General features: G+C 37.1%; 2 protein-coding genes across 3 annotated transcripts in view; one reads left to right on the forward strand and one right to left on the reverse strand.

Moving 5' to 3' along the window:
- The first annotated feature begins 9,217 nt into the window (after window positions 1-9,217).
- Window positions 9,218-11,907, forward strand: LOC107677618 (homeobox protein GBX-2-like). Its single transcript, XM_016472574.1, has 2 exons — window positions 9,218-10,142; window positions 11,252-11,907. Exons 1-2 carry the CDS (start codon window positions 9,632-9,634, stop codon window positions 11,767-11,769), a joined length of 1,029 nt encoding a protein of 342 aa, XP_016328060.1. The 5' UTR covers window positions 9,218-9,631; the 3' UTR covers window positions 11,770-11,907.
- A 6,925-nt stretch (window positions 11,908-18,832) lies between these two features.
- The window catches only part of LOC107677621 (arf-GAP with GTPase, ANK repeat and PH domain-containing protein 1-like), a 155,203-nt gene continuing 149,785 nt past the window's right edge, over window positions 18,833-24,250 (reverse strand). For both annotated transcript variants that reach the window (XM_016472578.1, XM_016472577.1), the window contains 2 exons: window positions 19,857-20,112; window positions 18,833-19,461 (listed from right to left, as the gene is read on the reverse strand). In XM_016472578.1, coding sequence (XP_016328064.1) covers window positions 19,255-19,461; window positions 19,857-20,112 — 463 coding nt within the window. In that variant the 3' untranslated portion in view covers window positions 18,833-19,254. The remainder of the gene's footprint in view (window positions 19,462-19,856; window positions 20,113-24,250) is intronic.

Genomic DNA, 24,250 nt, shown 5'->3' on the forward strand with positions numbered 1-24,250 from the left:
CCCTAGAGGACACAGTGTCTCGTTCCCTACTCAGGGAACCATGGTTACATAAGTAACCTGAGACGTTTTACAGTAATGAAATAAAAAAGTTTTATAAAATAACATTTTAAATTGTAATAATATTTCACAATATTGATGTGGTTGTTTGTTTTGTTTTTGTTTTTTTCTCTGTATTTTGATCAAATAAATCTAACCTTCAAAAATCTTACTGACCAATTTAAACCTACTATTGTAGGTTAGGTTACGACAACAACAACAATAATAATAATAATAATTGTTAGGTTACTATTGTTCAACAGGGAACAATTAAGTTCATTTTTATGGCCCTATTTTATCTGTGCTTTTGTATAATTTTAGTTATTAGGACACATCCTGAAATGTAATCTGGGGTAAAAGCACTACCTTTGTCTCATTTCTCCTTGCCTAGATAATAACGAGCACATTTTTCCCCACTGTCACTAGAGTTGTCAGCTGTTTCATTAGAGCTGCTGTTTGTTTTATTTTGATTGGTTTTTTAATGGACCCATGCAGTTTCACAACAAGATTCCTAAAAACAGTCTTTCCATGTCACCAACTCTATCCTGAGGATCCATGTGCGGACATGTCATTCAGAAGCATATTTTTTGGGGAGTAGAGTGCTCAAGGACATCAGTTAACATAGGGAATGTAGATGGTTGCATAATTCTGATCTGAGTGGCATATTGGTACTCTGAATGTATTCCACCCCTGCTCTCCCTTGTGATCAAGATCAACACTCTGTAACCTTGAGGATTTATTATGATGATGGAAACATTATAGAACCCAATCTGACATGGTGACCTTGCCAACCGCAGCCATTCAGAATCCACACCCCCTTGTCATCAGAGCTACATTAGAAAAGCCCATAATACTCATACACCAGCACTTACACACGTCTACATACATATTCTCACATGTTTTCAAGCAAATGTTCATACACAAAAAACACACATAACTCGCCATAGTAAGAAAGAAGTGATAAAGGGATGATACATGTCCCCAAAAAGCAGATAGAGCATTTAGATGGTCTTTCGGATGAAATCATTATTATAGAAGAACATGAGGGCAAGAGGAAGATTCACCTATTATGTTGCAAGTGCAGACATGCTGAAGAAGCCAATATGTAGTTATGACCAGGCTCACACTGGATCTGTGGCAATAGAAAGCTCTGCAGATTTCCAAAGAACTGCTCATCATTTACAAAATTCTACGGTCCTTCCCACAGGAGAGTGTCACTTTAACGATTTTCAAGAAAACTTTAAATAAAACAGTTTTGGTTGCTATTGCCTTCCATTGTATGGACAAAAAAACATCGGCACATATCTCAAAATATATTCTTTTTTATGTTACACAGAAAACAGAAAGTCATACAGGTTTGGAGCCACATGAAAGTGAGTAAATAACGACAGAATTTTAATTATTTGCGTGAACTATCTTTTTATCATAATAATTCATTTTTATTTATTTATCATTTTATCGTAATTGTTTTACATTTATACATAAAATCTTTATTTATACATGAATATCATTACTTTGAGAGGAGTCACACTACATTATATTACAACCTGACCTGTCCTTACCTTGTCATGAAAAGGTCAAATTATCTGATATTTTTAAAGACTTAATGACTTAAACACAGTCATGAGGGTCTGCAGAGGTCTTCTCTATGATATCATTTCCTGATTTATGCTCTTTGTTCTACATATTTCTATATGTTGCTGACTTTGCATGACTTTGTCTAATGAGAAGTGAAGCACTGTTAATTTTATTTAATAATATATAATAATTAAAAGATTAAGCCAAAGTAGTTCACATGCTCATAATGTATGAATTGAATTTTGAGTGTATTTTTGACTAAATTAAAAGATCTGAGGGGGGGTTGCCATGCCACTAACCCTTGTAAACATACAAGAAACAAATAGCTTCATGTCTGCGACAGTGCTCTGTGAGTCTCTATGTGTTCTACAGGATTGTGTTTTAGTAGCAAGAGGTTCTGGAGTTGTAGTCAAGCTCATTCAGAATTTATTAGCAAAGAAAGACTCATTAAAGCTCTGGAGGTCTGAGCAAACCTGGCCCTCTCCTCATAATGATGTTGGATCCACCAACCTTAAAGGCACTTTACACTTCATCAAACGGATATCTGTACAGGGTTAACTCAACAGTTGACTTTCTCTCTCTGTGTGTCTCAGTCTGAATCTTGTTGTCTATTTCATTTGGGAGAAAAATGACCTATCTATTTTCTCTGACGAATAAAGGTGGATTCGTAGCTCGCCTGGAGTTTTTCATTCCTGCTACCACTGATGAGGCTGAACTAAATGGTGGCAGTAAGGTTGTTCTTAAATCAATCAAAGCTCTTTCTCAGAGTTGTCAAAAACAGCCCCATGAAGCTACCATTATTCAAACACTGTAACAAGACAAGAAATCAATTTTAACATGTTTTTAAAGATCGCGTTTACTTTCACATTGACATCTGAGCTTTTTAAAGTTTATGTTTCACACAGAAGTGGAAGATCATCGTACAACTAATTTATAGCCTAATGAGTGTGTGTATGTTCCAATCTAGTTTTCAAGTGTTAAAGATCACATAAACACATCGTGTCTTGTCTAGCCAAGCAATAACAAGGTACTAATGTTAATCAAACTGACTGCTCTGAACTCAATTAGAGGAAACAAATTGGGTCTGTTCTAACCTGAGTGTAGCATCAGAAAACGGCTTTAATTATTTACTTATTTATTTTGCCTATTGTTTATAGGTGTTAATATACTGTGTTGTAATTGAATAAATGTGCTTTGGGACATGTCGGAGAGGCGTTTGATGTGATCTTTCAGGAAACTTAATTTTGATGGGAACACAGCATTGAATGTTGACCTGACCGTCTGGACTGATCCCATGAATGTCTTCAGCCAGAATGGCTTTAATTCAGCTTGTTAAAAGCGAGAATTGATGTCTAGTCATGGAGAATGATGTCTGTTTCTGAAGGTCTGTGGAGAGTGAAGACTGCTGATGCTTTTGAAATGACTATAATTAGGGCACATCTGGATTTCCCTTTCATGGGCGTTTAAAAGTAGCTTGTGATTGACATGTCTGGTAGTTTTGCGTAGAGTTGATGGTAAGGGCAACACAATTGAGGATATTTAATTTGTGGTTTCAAGGTTCTCGTTTCTGTTCTTAATCGAATTCCTCACAGTTCTTTAAAATTTACAAATTGTGTTCATGTGAGAGTTTGTATTTTATATAGGCTACTGTAGCTATCAGTGGCCTATGTAATGTGACTGCATAAATGTAAGCTATCTGAACTCAATGCCGTGACTCTTTTTTATAATTAAATATATTTTCTGTATATTTTACTCAGAGTTTGATACACTTCGACACGTTGAAGCTTGAACATGGTTTAACTGTCTGAAACAAGATTGTAGTATTTTTATCATGACCTGCAGGCGGCGCTGTGGATTAATCTGACTGACTGGAACAGTAAGTCTTCTGTGTACTGTACAGTAATAGAGAAGGTCAGTGTTGTTACACATTTTCTTACTCAGTAATCTTTTGTAACTCAATGATGTATCTCTTTGAAATAATATTCTTATACAAATCTGGTTAAAAACCGTTTATTCCTCCACAAAGTGGAGGTGTAAATTTGTGTACAGTGTTACAACTAAAGTAAGTTTTTTTGGACCAGTTGAACTGAAGGACCATTTTGTGCATGAATTTATTGTGGAATTATTGTGGAAACATTTACTTTAATTGTTATGCAGTCTTCTATCACCATCTACTTTCATTTCATTTTAAGCTTTTTACTTAAAAAAAAAGAAAGATTAAAACAGGAAACAAATCAGCAGCAAATAAACCGGACAATGATATAGAAGAAACACATAAAACATAGGATAATGACTCAAAATATAACAACCTGTGTGTAGTATGTTTAAATAACCACTGTTGCAAATGTACGTTTTTTGTGCATCAAGTAGCCTACATTGGAAACTGTTACAACCCTCCTTTCATTTTCTTTCTTTCTTTCTTTCTTTCTTTATTAATTAATTAATTAATTAAAATTAAGTTAAATAAGAAAGCCTGCTGAGATGCTTTAAATTCTGTCGATTATCATTTATTAACATGAAAACAAAACAAGTTATAACTAGATGGGACGTTTTACAACTTTCCTTCCTACCTTTTTGTTGTACTGTAAATCCTTTTTTATGCAGAGACCTTTTAAAGAGAATAGTTCATGACATTAGCTGTCACTTGGCAATAAATGCAAATGACATTTACAATAATAGAATTTTCTGAAGAAATATTTATGGGGAAAAATTACTAATATACATAAAAATAATATCAATAAGGCAGCATGCTGTCAGTTCTTAGTTTCATAGTTGTTTCCTGAGTCCAGTGACTGGGCTGAATGAGCTGACATGTTTATGTCTTTTATAGATGTACTTAGTCACAGTATTGATTTCATTGAGCCGTGCAAGACTGCATGTGTGAGGTACGTTTGGCAGACTGATAGTGACAGTATCAGAATGTTGCTTTTGAGGATTTGTAAAGCCATTCTCTGCTGCTTTGTGCGTTTGAACAGAGCTCCAGTGTGTGTGGGTGCTAATCCTGTGCTATCATTGTGCTTGCCCCTGTTGTTCATCTATCTTGAACGTGCCCTGGGGGTGCAAAGCACTGATGCCTCACCTCATTTCCTCGCTTTAATAAAGCAAGATGAATCGGACCGTGGCACACACTTGTGTCGTGGTGTGAACCCTTTAATGTGAGGCATATTAAAATTGGAATGATGGCTTGAATTGCACTTTATTGTGAGTACTGTGTTGAGCTCTGCGTCTATTTACCAAGTATAACTGGCAATGAAAATGTGTCCTTTATGTCTCACAAAGCCAAATGACAATCAAGTGGCGCAGTGTTGGGGAAAGTTACTTTTTAAAGTAATGCATTACAATATTTTTGTGAGTGAGTGATTCATATTTATTTTAGAACTAACATCTGATTTCTCTCAACAAGGGGACAGGAGAGCTGTCAATCAATAAATTGGAAATAAAAAAGTAACTTGCATTACTTATTTGAAAAAGTAACTCAGATATTCTCTTGTAAATTAAAAAGTAATGTGTTACTTTACTAATTACTTGAAAAAAAGTAATCTGATTACGTAACTCACGTTACTTGTAATGCGTTACCCCCAACACTGGTAATAGAATAAGCCTCAGGCTGAAGGGAAAGTAAATTTACGTCCGTACAGTAGAATGCAGAAGACATTTCAACACACTTCAGCAATAAAAAAAGACACACAAATGTTTGTCTAGAGTAATTTTTGCTTATTAGTACGGTTGAACTGGATCATCGAAGGTCAGAAGCAAAGACATTGGTTAATAGAATGGGATTAAATACATAAAGTATATTTGTGTTGTTTAACATTTAATTATTGCAGGTTTGCGTCATATTCTGAGTTGCATTATTTTTATTCATTTTGAGGAATACTGAATCTATGTTTTTTTTTTTTTGTGAGTGAGTGATTCATATTTATTTTAGAACTAACATCTGATTTCTCTCAACAAGGGGACAGGAGAGCTGTCAATCAATAAATTGGAAAAAAAAGTTACTTGCGTTACTCATTTGAAAAAGTAACTCAGATATTCTCTTGTAAATTAACAAGTAATGCGTTACTTTACTAGTTACTTGAAAAAAAGTAATCTGATTACGTAACTCGCGTTACTTGTAATGCGTTACCCCCCAACACTGCAAGTGGGAGTCTGAATGATGTAATGCACATGGCTAGTGTGATTATAACACTGACCCGCCTTTTAAACTTCAGCCTGCACTTGCCAGATAATGTTTGGATTATTGCTTCTGTCTGCATAGACTTGAATGGAATTTCGACAGTATGTGTTAACCATATTTCAAAGACAATTTACAAACTACTTACTTGAGTCAAAAAAGCACTCTTAAGTTAACTAAAAGTCAACTAAATGCATTACATTTTAAATTTTTATCTATAATACATTTTCATTCAGTATTTCATGTGCAATATGCAGATAAGAGTCTGAAAACATTACATTTATTTTACATTTAAGATTATTCTTTTAAAGTATATCTTTTGATCTAACATTTAGTTTTCTCATTTTTCTCTAACTTTTAAACAGTTGAAAGGATAGAATTTGGGGTAAAAAGCTCTTTAGTAAAAGGGGCTAAAGGACCCCTAAGACTTGCTGTGGCCAAAAAATGTCATCAAAAATGCTGTTATGTTCACAAAAGAGGCAGATGCAAAAAACCTGTAGTGTAACTAATTATTTCTATTATTGGGAAGGAATAGATTTGTTGTGAAGGATGTGCAGAGTGTGCTCTCATTGCTCCAATCACAATGGAGAGTCATTAGGGAAACAACAACAATGCAGCTCTGTTGCACTGTACTGTGCTGAAAGAAAAATGTATAGTTCTTAAAAAACACTCGAGGTGTTATGAGATGCCAAAAGTGATTAAATTAACACAAAATTGTTGTAGCAGTTGCAGAAGCAATTATTTCGAGTATGTACTAAGCACATACATACAGTATGTTCAGTATGCACTTAAATGTTATTTTGTGGTATTGTATGTCCATTTTTACACTAATTCTGTTTCTCCATCATTGCTCAATAAAAATAAATATATTTTTTGATTATCATGTACTTTCTTAAGTTCCTTAAGGGGGCTTTTAGCCCTTTTGTAACCTATTACACAGTGCATATTATACAGTAATACAACTTTTGTTGTGAGTGTATGGATGTAGAGCAGCCCTAAACTCAGTGGTTATTGACTGGCATAGTGTGGAGCCCTGAGGACTGGTTGACTGAGATAGATCAATCTTTGTGCTTAGCCCTGAGCCTCAGGGAGAACCAGCGCTCCCCACCAGTCACGCATGACCAGACCTTGAATGGCTCTGATCTCCAATCATCAGGGGATCATTTAAAGGTTAATCAATTGATTTCAAATATCTCATAATTTGAAATCGAAGGTCAGGCTTTTAATAGCCGTTTGTCTATGACCAAAACAATTTGAGAGCAAATTAAATGTATATGAAAGTGTTGGAGCCTATGCCCTTTCCTAATGCGACCGGATCAGGGAGAGGGAAACAGCGACTCATGTTTTCATTGGGAGAGGTGAACTGTGCCGAATAAATTATAGCTGACATTTGGATCTTGATGAAAAGGTTGAGTCTGAGACGCAGTAACTAAATAATGTTGAATGGTCAAATGCTGCAGGCAACATTTCAAAATCCATTTCCCCTGCAAAACTGCATCGAGTAGCAATAAGAGGTCTTTAATCGGTTTGCCCACTGAGTAAATCCCACTTTCTTAGATGCAGGGCATTTTCTCCAAGCCTCCATCTGTAGGCTATGCTACACAATTAAAAGCATACAGTATATCGGGCTGACGCAGTCTCCTGTTTAAAGCGCAGAACTTCTTTGCATCTTATCACTACACAGTTGCAGTTATTGTCCCGTTCAGAAGATCTTCAGGGGCTGGCTGTCAGTGTTTCTGGGCCTTTCTTAATTTAGCCCACGGTAACGCTCCCCCTCACTTCTACATAATGGATGATTCTGCACTCCAGCATGCAGGAAAGGTTTAATTAAATCATATTCCAATCATAATCCATGTTGTTAATTAAACTGGATAATTTATAAGTACAAAAGAGGGTATTTATTAGCTGCTCTGCGGTGCTGGTTCAGTCGCAGCGTATCAGAAAGCACCCCCATCCTTCATCCTCTCCTCGTACTATTGATGCCTTCACATGATTGATAATGGAATGGTGACTGCTGTACTATTTGTCTAATGGTGGTGCAATTAAATCCCCTTGTAAATGACCCATGCCTCATTTCATCCTAATCTATGGAATTTTGATTGAATTTGTCAGCGTTAATTGAAAAATACTGCTATTTAATGTCTGCATTGCAGTTGTGTATCAGCCTGTCTTTCATGAGACTGTGTCCTTGTGACCCTGGGGAAGGGGTGAGGAGATTGCCCTTGATTTGGCGTGGAGGCAGAAGTGGGGGCTCTGGGTCAAGGTTTTTGGTTTTTAGGGTGCAGGAAGGGAAGGAAGGTCCCCAAAGATTAGGACTAATCACCACTGTGAACACAGAAAACGGACGCATTCCTTTTAATTATGTGGGCCAAATGATGCACACATGACCAAAGACTTTACAAACATGGAGACACATTTATTGATCAGCAATCTCACTGAATAATTCATGATTAAATCCCCCTCACCAAACAAAAAAGAAAAAAAAGACAATTTCATTGTTTATTCATGGTTTTAGAAATATAATTTAGCCTGCCTATTTATGCATGATGTAATGTGTATGAAATTAAAAACAATTTTACATTGCACTGTAACATCAGCGAAGTTGATGACATATGCTTTTAGTTTCAGACTTCACTATGTCTTCATACAGAGCAGATTTGACTGATGTTTCGTATGTTTACGCATGTGAGGAATGCAGTGTATGTGTGAATGAGGGCTATTAACTGCTGATTCACAGAGATCGGGGCATCAAGTGTCTGGAATGACATCTTGTGATGATGACTGACTGCTATAAAGGGCAGAGGATCATGTCATTATGAACAGACCAATGTCAGTGTCATCTGTGTATAGACTGTGTGAGTTTTCAGTTAGAAACAGATGTAAGGATGCTATTTCAGTCATATTATGTATGTGGAAAACATTCATATAATAAATAGGCTATATAATAACTTTGTGAAGGATTGATTGGGTATATTTGATGTTTGTGAACTAAAAAATAGGAATTTATAGCGTTTTAAAAAATGTCTTCATTTATTGGTGCTCTTTGAAGTTTTGTATAATGAGCTATATTTATTTTACATTTACAAATTGACATCTCCAAATGGCCAAATGGTGGTTTTCATTAACTGGAATCAAGAAAAACTATTCAATGCAATTGCAATTACAGTGCCAAAATACACATCAGATCACATCTCACATGATTCTTGTTTTGACTGTTTTGGAATGTGAGACTGAGTTAGTGACGTTCTAATTTAAGTGACAGCAGCCAGCGTTGCGCTCGCGGCTCGTCAGGACAGTTCCACATAAACGGCTGAAACTGAACCAATAGTAAGCGCGGAGTCGCGTTGGGCGTGGCCAGAGCGCGTGGTGCAGACGCTTAAACCGAAGGAGCGTAATTCAAACTCACACTTCAGTAGATGATCCCAGCTGATATTGCGAGGAGCAATTTATCGTGACTTCCATCAGATCGAAATGAAACGCGGCCAAGCAGAAGGGACAAGGACGCTGAAATAACTCAACGGAGGACGATAAAGCTCATCTGAGATGCTCGACCTTTTTCTCGTCCAGATATTTCTCAGCAAGGAATCTGCGTCCGGTGTTTGTGTTTCAATGCACTTCTCTCGCGCTGTTCTTATAACAAAAAAAATCAGTTTGACACTGAACTAAGTCAAATCAGATGCAACGGTTTTATGGACTGCTGCATCCAGAGAGTCATTCACAGGATTACAAGTGTCAGTTTGTGACACTGTGCAGCAGTGACATCCTCATCTGAGAAGCACAGGGGAGACAGCTGCTCCCACAGACTTCAGGACTTCACAAATTGACGATAGGCTATAAGATCATATGAGTGCAGCTTTCAGCACGCCGTTCATGATGATGCAGCGTCCGGTGGGAAGCACCACTGCATTCAGCATTGACTCGCTCATCGGAGGTCCACCGCAGCCCAGTCCGGGTCATTTCATGTACACGGGCTATCCCATGTTTATGCCCTATCGGTCAGTGGTGCTACCTCCGCCTCCTCTACCACCTCCTCCAACTCTTCCTCAGAGCGGTCTCCCGGCGACCCATCCGCACCACCCGATCCCGGGGTTACCCAGCGGGTTCTGCTCCAGCCTGGCGCAGGGCATGGCGCTCACATCCACGCTTATGGCCACGTTACCCGGCGGCTTCTCCACCTCGCCATCTCAGCAGCACCAGGACGCAGCGAGGAAGATCGGCTCTCAGTCTATTCACGCCATGTTCGATAAATCTCAGGATATTCGTTTGGATGGAGAAGATGGGAAAACGTTTCCAACGAAAGATTCAGCGACCCTTCCGTCATTTCACGACTCGCAGTCCGTTCACACTTCTACAGGTGAGACAAAAACAGCCTGCAGAACTCTTCACGCATTTGTTTTCAGTGCGCATTCTGAATAGATTTACGTTAACCTACCCTAGCTGTTTTTGAAGTGTCTTTAAAAAATATAATAGGCTAATATTTAAAAAAAAAAAAAACATTAAAAAAACTTATATTGTTATTATTTTTGTATTCTTAAATTCTCAAACACTTCTCAAAATGTAATATATATATATATATATTATTGGAATTATTTCTACGTCTTTACACGCCATTCGTTTTATTCTTAATGATTTCTAGAAACAAATTGTGTAGGTTACTCTTGGTATGATTAACCGGTCTACTTTACGCTGAAATTAATTTTGTCACTTAAATTCATTTTACCGAGTCGCACCGATGAGGGACAGGAATGTGGGACAGAAATAATTATATAAAATCCTCCGGAAATAAAATGTCAAAATTGTGGTTTAAAGAATTTCAGCGTAACACGTGAATTAAAGGCCCATATCAAGTTTTCAGGGAATGGTGCCTGAGGCCGAGCTGCCATCAGTGACTAAATTAGCTCGTTTTAATTGAGGGATCGGAGGGTCAGCGGTGTTTAAATGTTCATAAAACTGTAAGCAAAATTCACTGTCGCCTGGATCGTTTATGAAGAGTATAATAAATGTAGTCCAACATTATTATTGTAGCCTATAACTGCAACGTAAAGAAAATGGACATTAGCTAAAGGTATAATCTGATATTGAAAATGTGATTTTTGATTTAAAAAAATTATGGTATATGTTCATGACATGTTCAGAAAAAAATAGAAATGAGATGAAAAGACAAATAATCTAAAGAGATGTGGAAGGAGGGGAACGTTTAAGCCGGTTTCAGAAGTCTTGTTTTGAGGAATCCTACACCGTGCGTAATTGCGCGTAAAAGTGGCAGCAATAAACAGGAGGAACGTGTTGCGAGACAAAACCAGATAAGATTCTTATGAAAACACAGCTTGTTTTCCCAACCTCACACTCTATTCAGAAATAATAAATACAACTTTCCACACAGCAAATGATTGTTTAGATGTTTCATTCTATTAGCTTCAGACAGTTCTCAAATTAATTCTGCTTTTTATTTTATTCCCATAGTGCGAGGTCACAACAAAGACGAGACGAAGGAGGATGAGTGTCACAGGAAAGATGAGAGCTTCTCCATGGACAGTGATTTAGAGTACAGCTCCGATGATAACGGGCCGGGTAACGCCATGTGTCAGAAGGAAGATGGAGACGCCAGCGGAGGACTGGACGATGGCGTCCACGGCGGGAATGGGGCCGGGAACACCACGTCCACCGGGAAAAATCGGAGAAGGAGGACCGCTTTTACGAGCGAGCAGCTCTTAGAACTGGAGAAGGAGTTTCACTGTAAGAAATATCTATCCCTAACAGAACGCTCGCAGATCGCCCATGTCTTAAAGCTCAGCGAGGTGCAGGTCAAGATCTGGTTTCAGAACCGGAGAGCCAAGTGGAAACGGGTCAAAGCGGGCAATGTGAACTCCAAAACCGGAGAGCCCTCCAGAAACCCGAAACTTGTGGTGCCCATTCCGGTGCATGTTAGTCGGTTTGCAATACGCAGCCAACACCAACAGTTAGAACAGGCTAGACCTTGATACACTGGGTTTAGATAGCTACTAGAGGACTAAGAGACAAATCAGCGCATACTAAATCTGACCAAACTGTTCTTGAGGCTGATGTTTCTGAGGAACCCAGGGGACACGAAAATCTATCCAGCTGATAGTTTGTGCTATATATATATATATATAGTTTTTCGTTTAAACAACAGCGGAAGAAGAAGCAGCAGACTCAATTCGAAAGAAAGGTTCGAACTAAGACCTCATACTGGGAGAAACTGCAGTTTTATTTCCAACTTTGGACCAAACCACAAACAACTTTAAGTTCAGGAAATTCCACTATGTATTTAAAAGAAAATAATCAGTCTTATGTTTAGTTTTGTGTGACTGTCTAGTTCATGTGGTTTTGGCAGAGATGAATATTATCCTAAAAGGAGCACTTCTGGTCTCTGCTAAAGAACACAATATAATTCAATTAATAGTAAAATTAACACCGTTCCCTCGAATTTATAAAACGACCTGTTAAATATGTGCTCTTTATTTTTTATGGTAAATAATCTATATTTTAATTTTTTGCTTGTTTTCTTGCATTCATTTTCCTTTTTATCGGTAACCTTTTCAGATGTCACGGGCACGCTGCTAATTTATTTAATATTGTGAGAAAAAAACAACAACTTTGCTAACGTCTCATGAGTTTACTGATTTCAGAATATTGTGTGGATTAAAGCTGGACCATGAACAATTGTAAAGAAATGTGTCTTTTTTTAAATGCAACACGTAATCATTTCATTCACTTGTGGAGGAAAATCACTCAAACTGTAAGTGTTCATATATAGGCTGTACAAACATAATCTCACAAACAGTCGTGGATTGAGTGGGCTAATTTTAACAAGCATTTTAAACTTTTTTCTTTATTTGTGCAACTTTTGTTTATTTTTTCTATATCATTGGAAACAGCATTTAATAATAATAACAATAATAAACAACAATAATAGCATTATTATTATTATTGCTAATAATATTATCGTTTTACTGCACTAGCAGAACGGATTTGTGCTCGCGCCATCGCGCAGTTCGGTAGAGATGATCTGAAATCATCTGTGAGGTGTGAATGTGGAGTGGTGACAGGAGGCTGTGCTTCATGAATAGATTTCAGGGTCAGGTGAGAGACGCTCAGTACGGTGTGTGAACACACATCCGCGTGTCAGCCTTGATCTCCGGACCTGCCTCATGTTATAGGATGAAAAGTAACGAGCTTATTCGGCCCACACGGGACTTGTCGGGAAACCTTGAGACGCAAATGTAAATCAAATATTATTTCGCATAAACAGCCTCTGCTGTATATGAAATGGATTGCAATACAATAATCTAATTTACACATAGCAGCTCTTGACATTTCTATATCTTATGTTCATATTTTTTCAAACTTATCATTTAATAGAAATTTTATGTAAAAAAAATAAAATAATGCATTTTTAAAAATAATTTTCATTTATTTAATTAATGCTTTATTTATCCATATATAATATTAGCTATTTTGCATTTGCGTCTGCATTAAAGGTCATCGTAATATTATTATTCTGCCAGATTTAACAATTTATACACACTCGTTCACATTTTTTTTCCGAATTTAACAGATTATAAACAAGTTTAGAATTTTTGTTACAAAAAAAAACGTACATATTGGCTACTACAAAGTTATTCTCTTGTCAATTAAGACTTGTGAATGTCCAAACTTAACCATACAAGTACATTATTTATTGAAATACAATTAATATAAGTAGAATTTGTAATATGCATCAGATGCAACCTATTCATATGATTTTTAAGAATTAAGGGTTTAATCAAGTTGAAATTTGGTAAGTGGTAAATGAGAAAATAAAAGATATTCTTACAGTGTCCATGTTACAAACATTATGTAATTAATTACTTCAATAATAACAATGCTGCTCTTTAATAATAACAATCTGCTCTACAAAATCATTACATATTAAGTACTTGTTTTTGTAGTAATGTGTACCTTTGTAATTGGAGTGTAACATGAAAACTGTAATGTGAGACAGAAAGTTCTTACTATTGCAGTGGTTTAAGTTTCATTATTGAACTGGAATACTAATTTTTCTTCCCAGAGGAATTGAATTATTATTGGTAGTAGCACGCACGCACGCACGCACACACACACACACACACACACACACACACACAGTGGTTAGACAATTGAAATATGCTGGTCTGGATGATGTTGGAAAATAGACAGTGTATTAATGTACATAATGAGAGACACGAAACCTGGGCAGAAAGACATTTCAAGAAGAACAGCGATGGGAGACAGAGAGAGAAAGAGAGATCTGACAATTGCCTGAACTCTAATGAATTTTTTGCAAATAGTAATCAAGGCTTGTCCGTGGTGGCTGACAGATAAATGGGACCGGGGGGATTGGCTGGGGCCTCAGCTTTTCACTCCAGCATGTCCCTCCTGCACTAAATGAACAGCGTCAAATTAACCTCCAATGATTAATCCTGACAGAGACCACCAGCTACAGAACCAATAAGACCACTGAAATACACACATATGCGGAGAAGTTTCATATTAACTTACCTTTTTTATATTTATATTAAACAGCAAAGTAATGAGAGAATGACAAAGATACACCTGAACCTTTTTTTTTAAATAAACTTATTTTTGTAACAAAACATTTCTCAAAGTAATTTTTAACAGTTGTTATTAAATAAAAACGTTCTAATTATGACAAAATGATTGTAATCATAATGAAAGGTTATTATTTAGAATTGTATTTTCATTTATAGATCTGTATATTACCAGAAAACCTAGGCTTCTTATAAAACATCAAATATATCATTCAATTTATTGAATTTTATTGAATCCTTTACCAGTTATAAACAAAATATATCAGTGCATTATGTGAGGTCTAGATCATTTATCACAATAAAGCAGTAGTTTATAGATGGTGATTTTTGTTTTTTTTCCCATATATTACATTTTAAAATACCAATACCAATAAATATAATTAGGCTAATATAGGAAAATCCCAATATTATTATTTTATAGTAACATGCACAACTGCTATCAATAATAGCATTAAGCAGTCAGTTTGTGTATACAGGGCAGAGCGGTGTGAGTTGTAACACCATCAAACACCAATTATAAATAAGTTACATATATGAAAACACTGTCATATATACAAATATTTAAGTATATAATCATATTGACAGATTATTTGTAAAAAAAAAAAAAAAAAAGGTAATTACAATTTCATGTCTGGATTCTAATTCCTGATCATATCGATGCATGTTAAATGACAGAACAGGCATCATCTGAATATTTATGTTTAATTTGATATATAACAAATACATTTATATATTAAATACATGTGACCATTTTTAATGTCACAATTTTCTTTTTTGTACTGAATTTCCTATATATTGGGCATTTCGAATAAAGGTGTTTACAGTAAAATGATGACAGCATTTTGAACAAGTACATTTGATTACCACAGTAAATTTATGCATGCAATTTAAAACGTCCATTTTTTTTTTTGAAATGTCACACCCCAGCTTGGAACTGGGTGTCAAGTAGAGCACTCTTGGTACTTGACATTAAATCACATAATTTAGAAGATGTATTAACTACCACAATTTGTAGCAGAGAAATATGGGATGCTATCAAAGTTTGAGACACTGAGTTAACAGATGTTAACGAAATTTAAGATTAAAACAAAATGTGTGACAACACGCCAGGATTAGAGGATGGGATTTTCCAGCTCTTTCTCTCTGAACATTTAGATTATCATCACAACATGATGGTGCAGCTCACGCCTCATTTCAGGGCTTCTCTAGCATTTCTAATGCCATTATTGTGTGTTTGAGAGGGACACACACGCACGCACACACATACACACACACACACACACACACACACACACACACACACACACACACAATCATGAGTAACATATAAAGATTATGAAGAAATAAATGTATATTTTTATAAAGTTAATACTGTATATATAATATCTACTTAAAATTAAAATGCATATCTATCAATCTATCTAGCTATCTATCTATCGTGGGTATAGAAAAGAATCAACCCCCTTTAAAATAATCACATTTTGTTGCTTATTGTATATATAATTGGTACTTAAATATTACATGAAGTACTTGTCAAATGATTTTTAACAGTGTGAAATATTATTACAATTTGAAAATACTGTTTTCTATTTAAATATATATTTGAAAATGTAATTTATTTCTCTGATGCAATCATTTCAGCATCATTACTCCAATCTTCAGTATCACAGAAGTGCTGAATATGAATATATTTTAGAGCGTGTGTGTATGATTGCGTGCAAAATAGCCTACTGAGATACTGTGTAAATAGTACAATATATAATATAAATATTATAAATAAATAAATATATTATAAAGTTACATACTATGGGTGTGCATATTTTTTTTCTCCTTGAACCCATGTAACATCTCAAAATAAATACAATAAAAATAATAAAAGGGTAAAAATCAAAAAGCCATTATATTAAGAAGCTTTTTATTGAAAAGAGACACGTTACAGTATAAGACTCTGCATCAGGTATAATTTTTCAACACAGTACTGTACAGCTGACACAAACTCAATATAATAACAATAATAATTAGAAATACAACACCGATAATTTGAATCAGAATGATAGTTGTGATGCCATGGACTAAATAAAGGAACAAATGCAAAACCCAAGTAGTGTGCGAGAGCTCCTCCCCTTTCAGATTAGCATATTCATAAATAATTAAACGGGTTTCTTGGTGAGTGTAACATGGAGACTGTCGATGAAATGAGGTAACGAACACAAACAAAAACAAAGTCAACAAACACTACTTGTTTCTCCATTTTTACATCTATTTACACAAAGCAACGACTAGTGAATGGAAACGGAAATAAAACCGAGGATATGTTCAAGAAACTTGGACATAAACGTTCTGATAAAGTCTGCATTATTTGCTTGCAAGGGGTGACGTGATGCTTTGGTTGCTGTTATGGCTGGATTTTTGTCTGTTTTGCTTATTCGTGCTTTCTTTATTCACTTACAGATGGACAGATGACCCAAAAAGAAGTTTTACCCAAGGAGATAAAACAAAAGAACCAGAAAAAAAATTGTTCACAAAAAAAAATGTTTTTTTTTTTTTCAAATTAAAATGGCAGACTCTTTAGTGTCACCTGTCAGTGTACAGTTATTTCTATGAAGACGAAGCCATTTACACAAGGAAGAGAACATTTACATCCATTCATGCAAAAAGATCAGAAACAAAAACGACTGTTTTTCCACAGGAAGGATTCAAAGTGGACATTATATTGTGTCCTTCACAACAAGTGATCTGTGTTCTGTAGTGCATTTAATCATAAATAATGGTTATTGTGGTAAAGCCTCTAAAGGCCTGCTACATTATATACAAGGCGAAAACTGCACACTTACGAGCTGAAAATCAACATGCCTCAATGTTTCTCTCATAGTTTCTATCCTCACGTCCTTCACTAAAGCTTCTCCACGCTCACGGTTCTCTTTCGAAAGCTTGGAAAACTATTTAAGTTTCTCTACACAGTCCCAAATGTCTATCAACTAGCTTAAAGACTTCCAGACTGTTTGCATTGCAGAATATTCATTCTGCAACACAGATCCTCTCACATCTCCAAGCCTAAGACAAGTACCTTCACATTTCTACTACCTAGCGAACAGTAAAATCAATGGGAGCTGAGATGAAACGATCAAAGCCCATTCAAATCATATTATGGAATAAGTCAATATCAAACCCTTCATGGGATCTCCAGTAATGATATATATACGCCCTGAGACAGAGTCTTACACTGGCTTTACGTCTCTCAATAACAACGTGGTGACGTCCAAAACGCGGTGAAAAACTATTACTCATGTGTCTACCTGGCTGATTTTTGGCTTCGTATTGCTTTAATACTCCTTGACACATGATAAAGGAAGAAGATAAAGGCAAGGAGGAAAACTAAGCTATGAAGAACAATTCAGAGAAAGAGAGCATGTAAAGGGAGCAGAAAAAGTGAACTCGACTCAAACAGGCACACTTGCAACTTCTGACACCTTAACCTGCACTGAAACAAGAAGAGGGCGAGGTGAAATATATAATAATAACCGCTTTTGTCAGGGGGAGTGCTGTCTTGAAATACTTTTCAATATAGTACACTACTCAGAGAAAAAACTGAATGAGAGAGAGAAGGAAGAAGAGTATGTACAGATTGGAATTGAAGACCCAGAGAGCCCTTCTCTTCTTTGAGATAAATGAGGTTCAGAACTCTGCAGTGTAAAGTGTGAGAACAGCAACAGACGGAGATGACCTGAGAGAGGCACGTCACTATATGAAAGCAACGGCCGCCATAAGCAGATTTCAGTCTTTTGCATGACAAAAAGTCCTGTGTTTTCCTGATATTCTGTGGCGCTTTTAATAATGAACACTTGAGGTCAGTCTGAGCTTCAGCCCTGCACTTCTGAAATATGGTTCATCTGAATCGGTGCCTGCACACTTCACTGTGAGCTGAAGTAAAGAATGAGCCGATGGATGGGCAACATATAAGACTAGATTGACGTGTTTAAAGATTTTTAAAAATCTGCCAAATAAAAGCTGGTGAAAATAAAAATATAATTCCCTTTTACTTCTGAGAAATGTAAATCCTAAAACTCTTGTTTTTAAGAAACTTCTGTTGGTCCAGTAATGAGCACTTAAGACAAATGCTACTCAACAATGTTAAAACAAAAACAGTTTAAAAGATCATGTCAGATTCAGACTTCAAACTGACTCAATATTTGGCTGTTTTCCAAAAATGTCATTACATCCTTTCACATTCCTTTAAAAACAAGAAGAATAAAAGACATAATGGACATACTGATGTAACTGACTGAGAAATAGTAAAAACAGATACAAAAGAAACGTCTGAGAGCAGAAAAATCAGTGTCAAAGTGGTGAGATGGAAATCCAAGTTACGTAAAGTTCTCTGGTTCTTCTGGGTCATTTTGAAGAACCAGCGTAAAAGTATCCCATGCTGCCCCATCATTTCCTGTCTTGCTTTGTCATCTATTAGACTCCACAGAGAAGAGGCAGGGAGCAGAACGCTGATGTGTCACCTGCTCATCAGTTACCAAATCCACACCCTATTCTCCCATCATGCACTTGGTAGCTTAAACTGGCACAGGCAGAAAATCAGAGTCCGGTATTGTTTTCATTTTTGTTCAAACCAAAACAATGGATGACACATGATTGGCTAAACCCTTGCCATGACAATGTTTTCAACCTGTGGGATTGTGAAGTCAGGCAAACACAGTAGCTCTGCTCATGCTGCTTCATCATCATCAGTGTCGGGGTCTTTCCCTCGAGTCTAGTATAGTCTTATGATTCTGATGTAGTGGTGGAGCTGTACATATGAAAGTGTGTGTAGGGAGGGAGGAGGAGTGCTGACCAGAATGCATGTTCATGTATGTGAGAGTGTACTTCTCATATAACTGCACTGTTTATGCTGCTGCAACTGTTATTGCGGTTATTGTTCCTGCGTGACAGGTTTGGTGTGGCCATGAGTGGGTAACGCTCGTCAGGACAGCCGTACTGAAGCAGGACGTCCATACACTCCTGACTGTTAGCTTGCCGTGCGTATGCCAGTGCTGTATTGCCGTGAGCATCCCGTGCCATGATGTCCACGCCGTACTACAGAGCACAGAGAGATAAAGAGAGTTATGATCCTATGATCCAAAGACTGCTGTATAAAATCCCAATTTATTTGGACTTGTAGTAAATGCTATTATTTTATGTACAAATGATTTTGCAGATGACCTTCGTTGACCTTATCATACAAACACCAGTAATGTTAATTATGTTGCTGAAATTAGATTGCTGATCGTGCTTGCTAGTCAGCTGACAGACCAGCTGAAAGGTGTACCGCAAATTGCAGTTGACAGATATTCGCTGTTGGTGTGAACGGACCATTCAACTGAGATCTGCTTTTTAGGTTACACATTTGTTGTGAAAAGGTCTTTACTCAAACACACATCGTGACCAATAGTTTGTTGTGTGATTAAAAGAGTGTGTCCTGTAGCTCTTACCCATATGAGCAGTTGCGTGATCACAACATTCCCTTTGCGGCAGGCCAGGTGCAGGGCTGTCCGGCCATCACCTTCCCCACAGGTTTCGTTGACCTCATCTCTGGAGCCGTGGGCCAGCAGTATGACCACAATGCGCAAGTCTTCCTCCGCTGTGGCCCGCAGTAACTGCTGTCCTAAAGTCAGCTCTGTGCACGTCAGCGATGCCAAAAACAACTTCTGCTCATATTTGGCTCTGATCCAGCGCTCACGTTCCTCTCTGAAAGCACACACACACACACACACACACACACACACACACACACAACCGGGCTGTCAACACATGGTTCACACCGGTGGCATGTTTTGGTCTGGCTCTCATTCCAAATGACATTTAAAATTTGATGGGATTCGTGTACAGCCTTTTGATTTCGTTCCCCATCCCACGCCAAACATTTACTAGCTCTCACATCTCCATTACACACAGCAGCATCTAGACCTTAATACACTAGAAAATATTATAATGAGCAGAACAGAAACAATACAACCACTAGAGGCATTCTGAACGGTTGCTGTCTGTGTGTGTAAATGTATGTCCACTTCATGGACTGTAAAGGCCTCAATACACTCACATCAAAAATGTTTTTCATTCTTCTCTTAGGGGTACAAAGGAGTTTGAAATACCTGAGCAGCGCTATATTGTTAGCAAACATCCTGACACCCCCCCTGCTACTGGGAGTGGCGATTAGATGAATATGTAAATATGTACTTTCGTCTCAATAACAAAAAATATGACAAAAATGACAGTGGTGAGAAAACAGCAGTTAAGAAAGCATCTGATCATTGCGATGTGGATATGTTTGCACTAGCTCCGTGATTCAGCACTCAAGTCAAGTCACATCATGTTTATTTATATAGCACTTAATACAACAGAATGCTTTAAAGCAAGCATTTTACAGTATTAAACATGAAGAAACAGTGTTAGTGTCACTTTCAATTAGAACTACAACTTCAATTTTTACTATAAAGCAGCTCTCCAGTGTGTTCATATTTTTACTCACATCTGACCTCGATGGACTGAACAGAAAAAAAAAAATGTAATCGTCACAGACTGGTAGTTCAGAACAGGTATTTTGAAGGTGTTTACGAGCCAAAGAGAACATTTCTGGACAGTTTCTGTTTCGAACTCCCAAAATGAACGGTTTGGCCTGATTTTGTTTGTGATGTCACACCAGTTTGATTCTGCTTGTATATCAGGGCCTTAAGAATGCACAGGTTCAATAAAAAAAGCAAACAGAGAGAAAGCAAGCAATACACACTGAAGTGGCTGAATGAAGTGGTATAGAAGTGTAAGAACGTGAGTGTGCGTTTGACAGGGTAACCGCGAACAGGAAAGGGCCATCAGCAATCGTTGGATCGTTTACAGCATCCCCTCCTCAAACTGTGCTATGATAGCACTTAATCTCTGTTAATCCCCGCAGAGTAAACAGCCTTTCTCAGACAACTCGGGATTAGTTCAGCTTCAGCTCCTATCTGAGGGGCAGAGGGAGTTCTGATACCCCCCGAGGAGGGGAAGGGAGTTGGGCAGAGGATATTGAGCTGTTCCCTAAAACGCAGCTGCCCCTCAAGGAGTCCAAACCAATGAGACCAAAGAACAGACATCCTACCGCCACAATTCCTCCTCAAAAGGAGCATCTGGACAGGAACAATGTGGACAGACAATGATCACAGACGTAAAAAAATAAAATAAATCTATCCTAAACACCAATGGAGTCACTTCCATTTTCAGGTTTTGATGAACAGAGCTTGCATTAATTTAATATAAATGAAAACTTGTGATCTTGAGATGGAGAAGTTTAGTCTAGGACTTGTGGAAAGATGTATTTTCAAACACAACAGTTTTAAATTTCTCTCAGATTAAATATAATGAACAGTAGACACGGTTATTGGTTGTGCAAATGTATTAAAAATTGTATTGTGTGATCTAGTGATAGACCAATGTTTTGGCTAATTTAATTAACTGCCCAATATTTATTTCATAATATATAATATTGTGTTACTTCCAAGATTAGGTAAATATTGTGTAAATAACATTCAAACTATTTTCTTTAAGTGAAAACTTTTCATTGAAATTTAGTATAAAATGAGTATGTAAAAGTTTTTATTTAAAAACAAACTTTTGTGTACATCTATTTATATTTATTTTATTCATGTGTATATTTTTGTCCAGTGGTCATTAAAAAAATCTCAAAATGGTTCTCAAACAGGGGACCTCTGCAAACTTCCAAGGAGGCCTCAATAAGTCTTACAATTATTTCAAATTATAAATTTTTTAAATTTAGTTATAATAAAAAACTTATTTAAAATGCCAAAAAAAGAGACTAAAATACAGTAAAATGTAAATGACCTTTTTTAAAAAAAATATTATTATTATTATTTATTACAAAAAATGTACAAGAGATACATATCAGCTTTCAAATATCGTCTTGGACAATGTGACCTTTAGAGTCAAAAAGGTTGAAAACCATTGTACTAGTGTGTAAATCTATCACCGTAACTGCATTAAAATCCACCAATTATTTAAAATAAACAAACATTTAAATATTACAACAGATTGTAAATGTTATACTTAAAGTGATTAAATTTCCCAATTTGATTTAATTTCAAGTTGATATCCACTGCTCATAACAGAGGACACCACAGCCATGATGGGCTTTGAAAGATGAATGCAACTGTGTCTCAAAGGGTTAAATTCAGAAACCCTGATTACAAATTAGCCATGTATGCATGCCAGGGGCCAGAGTGCAGAGGAGATAACATTTTATCAGAGAGGCAGATGGATTAAAAATAGGTAATCAATAGCCCAGGGGATCGATGGTTTAGTGACATCCTTCTTAATCAAGCAGCAAAGCCATGCTGACGGACCTGAACCCCCCACAGCACTCAAAGATTTTCTGTCTAAGGTCACAGCTAGCATCACGTCTCACAGTCACAAGTGCACACACACACAAACAGGGCACACATGGGAAAGATGCAAGTAACAATCACCTGTTGATGTCAAACTATAGTCAGACATTTGACTATAAGCATAACATCTGGTTCACTTTGCAGTTTACTGTAGCCAAAAGACACTGAATAAGACAGGAAGGGGCCGTCTGAGCAATTTGTAAAGCGGCCAATTACAGTGTGTTATTTTATGGGACTAGTCCTGATTAAAATAAAATAAAAATCTTATTTATTCCAAACTTTCATATCAGACAATCTGTGGTTAAGATTGTCAAACAGAATAGGGAAGATGCAATGAAATGCAATTTACCCAGAACAATTATATAGCACTAACATGCAGACAGTATCAAGAATTTTCAGCACTGATCATTTGATTCACAGTAGGACCAGTAGCAAAAAAAAGGATGAAAAAAAAGGATAAAAGAGCAGGAAGGAGAGACAGGGAAGAGAGAAGTCCGGAGGAGGAGAGAAAGGCCGCAGCTTCTGTGGGAAAGTTGAAGAATTGTATTAACTGTGTGTGTTTTGAGAGGGGGGTCTAGCAGCACGGAATGTTCCGGGTGCTGCTGGTCAGCCCAGGGTGAGTGAGAGGGCTGGCACGAGGGCCACGGACCACAGCCCCCACACAAAACATCCTGGGAGCCGTGGAGGAGGGCGATAGAAGAGGGGAAAAGAGAGAGGAAGAGGCTCGGCAGGGTCTCCCCACTGCCCCTCTGCCTCTCAGTGTCTAGAGGAAATGTGGAGCACTTCACTGCCCTCTGAAACGCATGCCTTCCCCAGTTAGCAGCGTTGCTAAGGGCCAAGCCCAGCCGGCTAATGGAAAAAAGCCTAAACTTCTTGCAGATAACCTCTTAAAATGTTAGTTAACTACAACAGTGCTAAAAAACAAAAAAAAAAAAACTTATATATGAAAAGAAATGTAGCTGGTATCTTTCGCAGGGCTGTTTTGGGTTAACAAATAAGTTTAGAATTTAATTAATCTATAAACCTTGAGGAAGACAATAGCATTTAATGTTTGATTTTAGGTCTCCCTAAACGTGCAAAAACACACTTATGCATACATAAATGGAGTGTAAGTAAGCAACAAAAGGCAACAAAAAACAGTTCAGGAGTCATGGTGACAAATGTAAAGGGAGAGGATGGGCGGCACAATTGAACCTCTCGGAAAAGACACACACACGCACGCACGCACACACGCACGCACGCACGCACATGTACACGCATACACAGACGCACACACCAAATCAGTATTATCTCATCTGCATCTTGGGGAATTTGTCCTTGCATAGGAAGATGGCTAATTGAATTAATTAGCAACTCTGTTCCATGACTCTGTATCATTGTGTGTGTGTGTAGACCTGCTGGCGAGAAAATGCTGCTAGCAGATCGCAGGTTTCAGCAGGACTTTAATTAAG

This window comes from Sinocyclocheilus anshuiensis, unplaced genomic scaffold (assembly GCF_001515605.1).
Source record: "Sinocyclocheilus anshuiensis isolate Anshui unplaced genomic scaffold, SAMN03320099.WGS_v1.1 scaffold873, whole genome shotgun sequence".
Classification (NCBI taxonomy): domain Eukaryota; kingdom Metazoa; phylum Chordata; class Actinopteri; order Cypriniformes; family Cyprinidae; genus Sinocyclocheilus; species Sinocyclocheilus anshuiensis.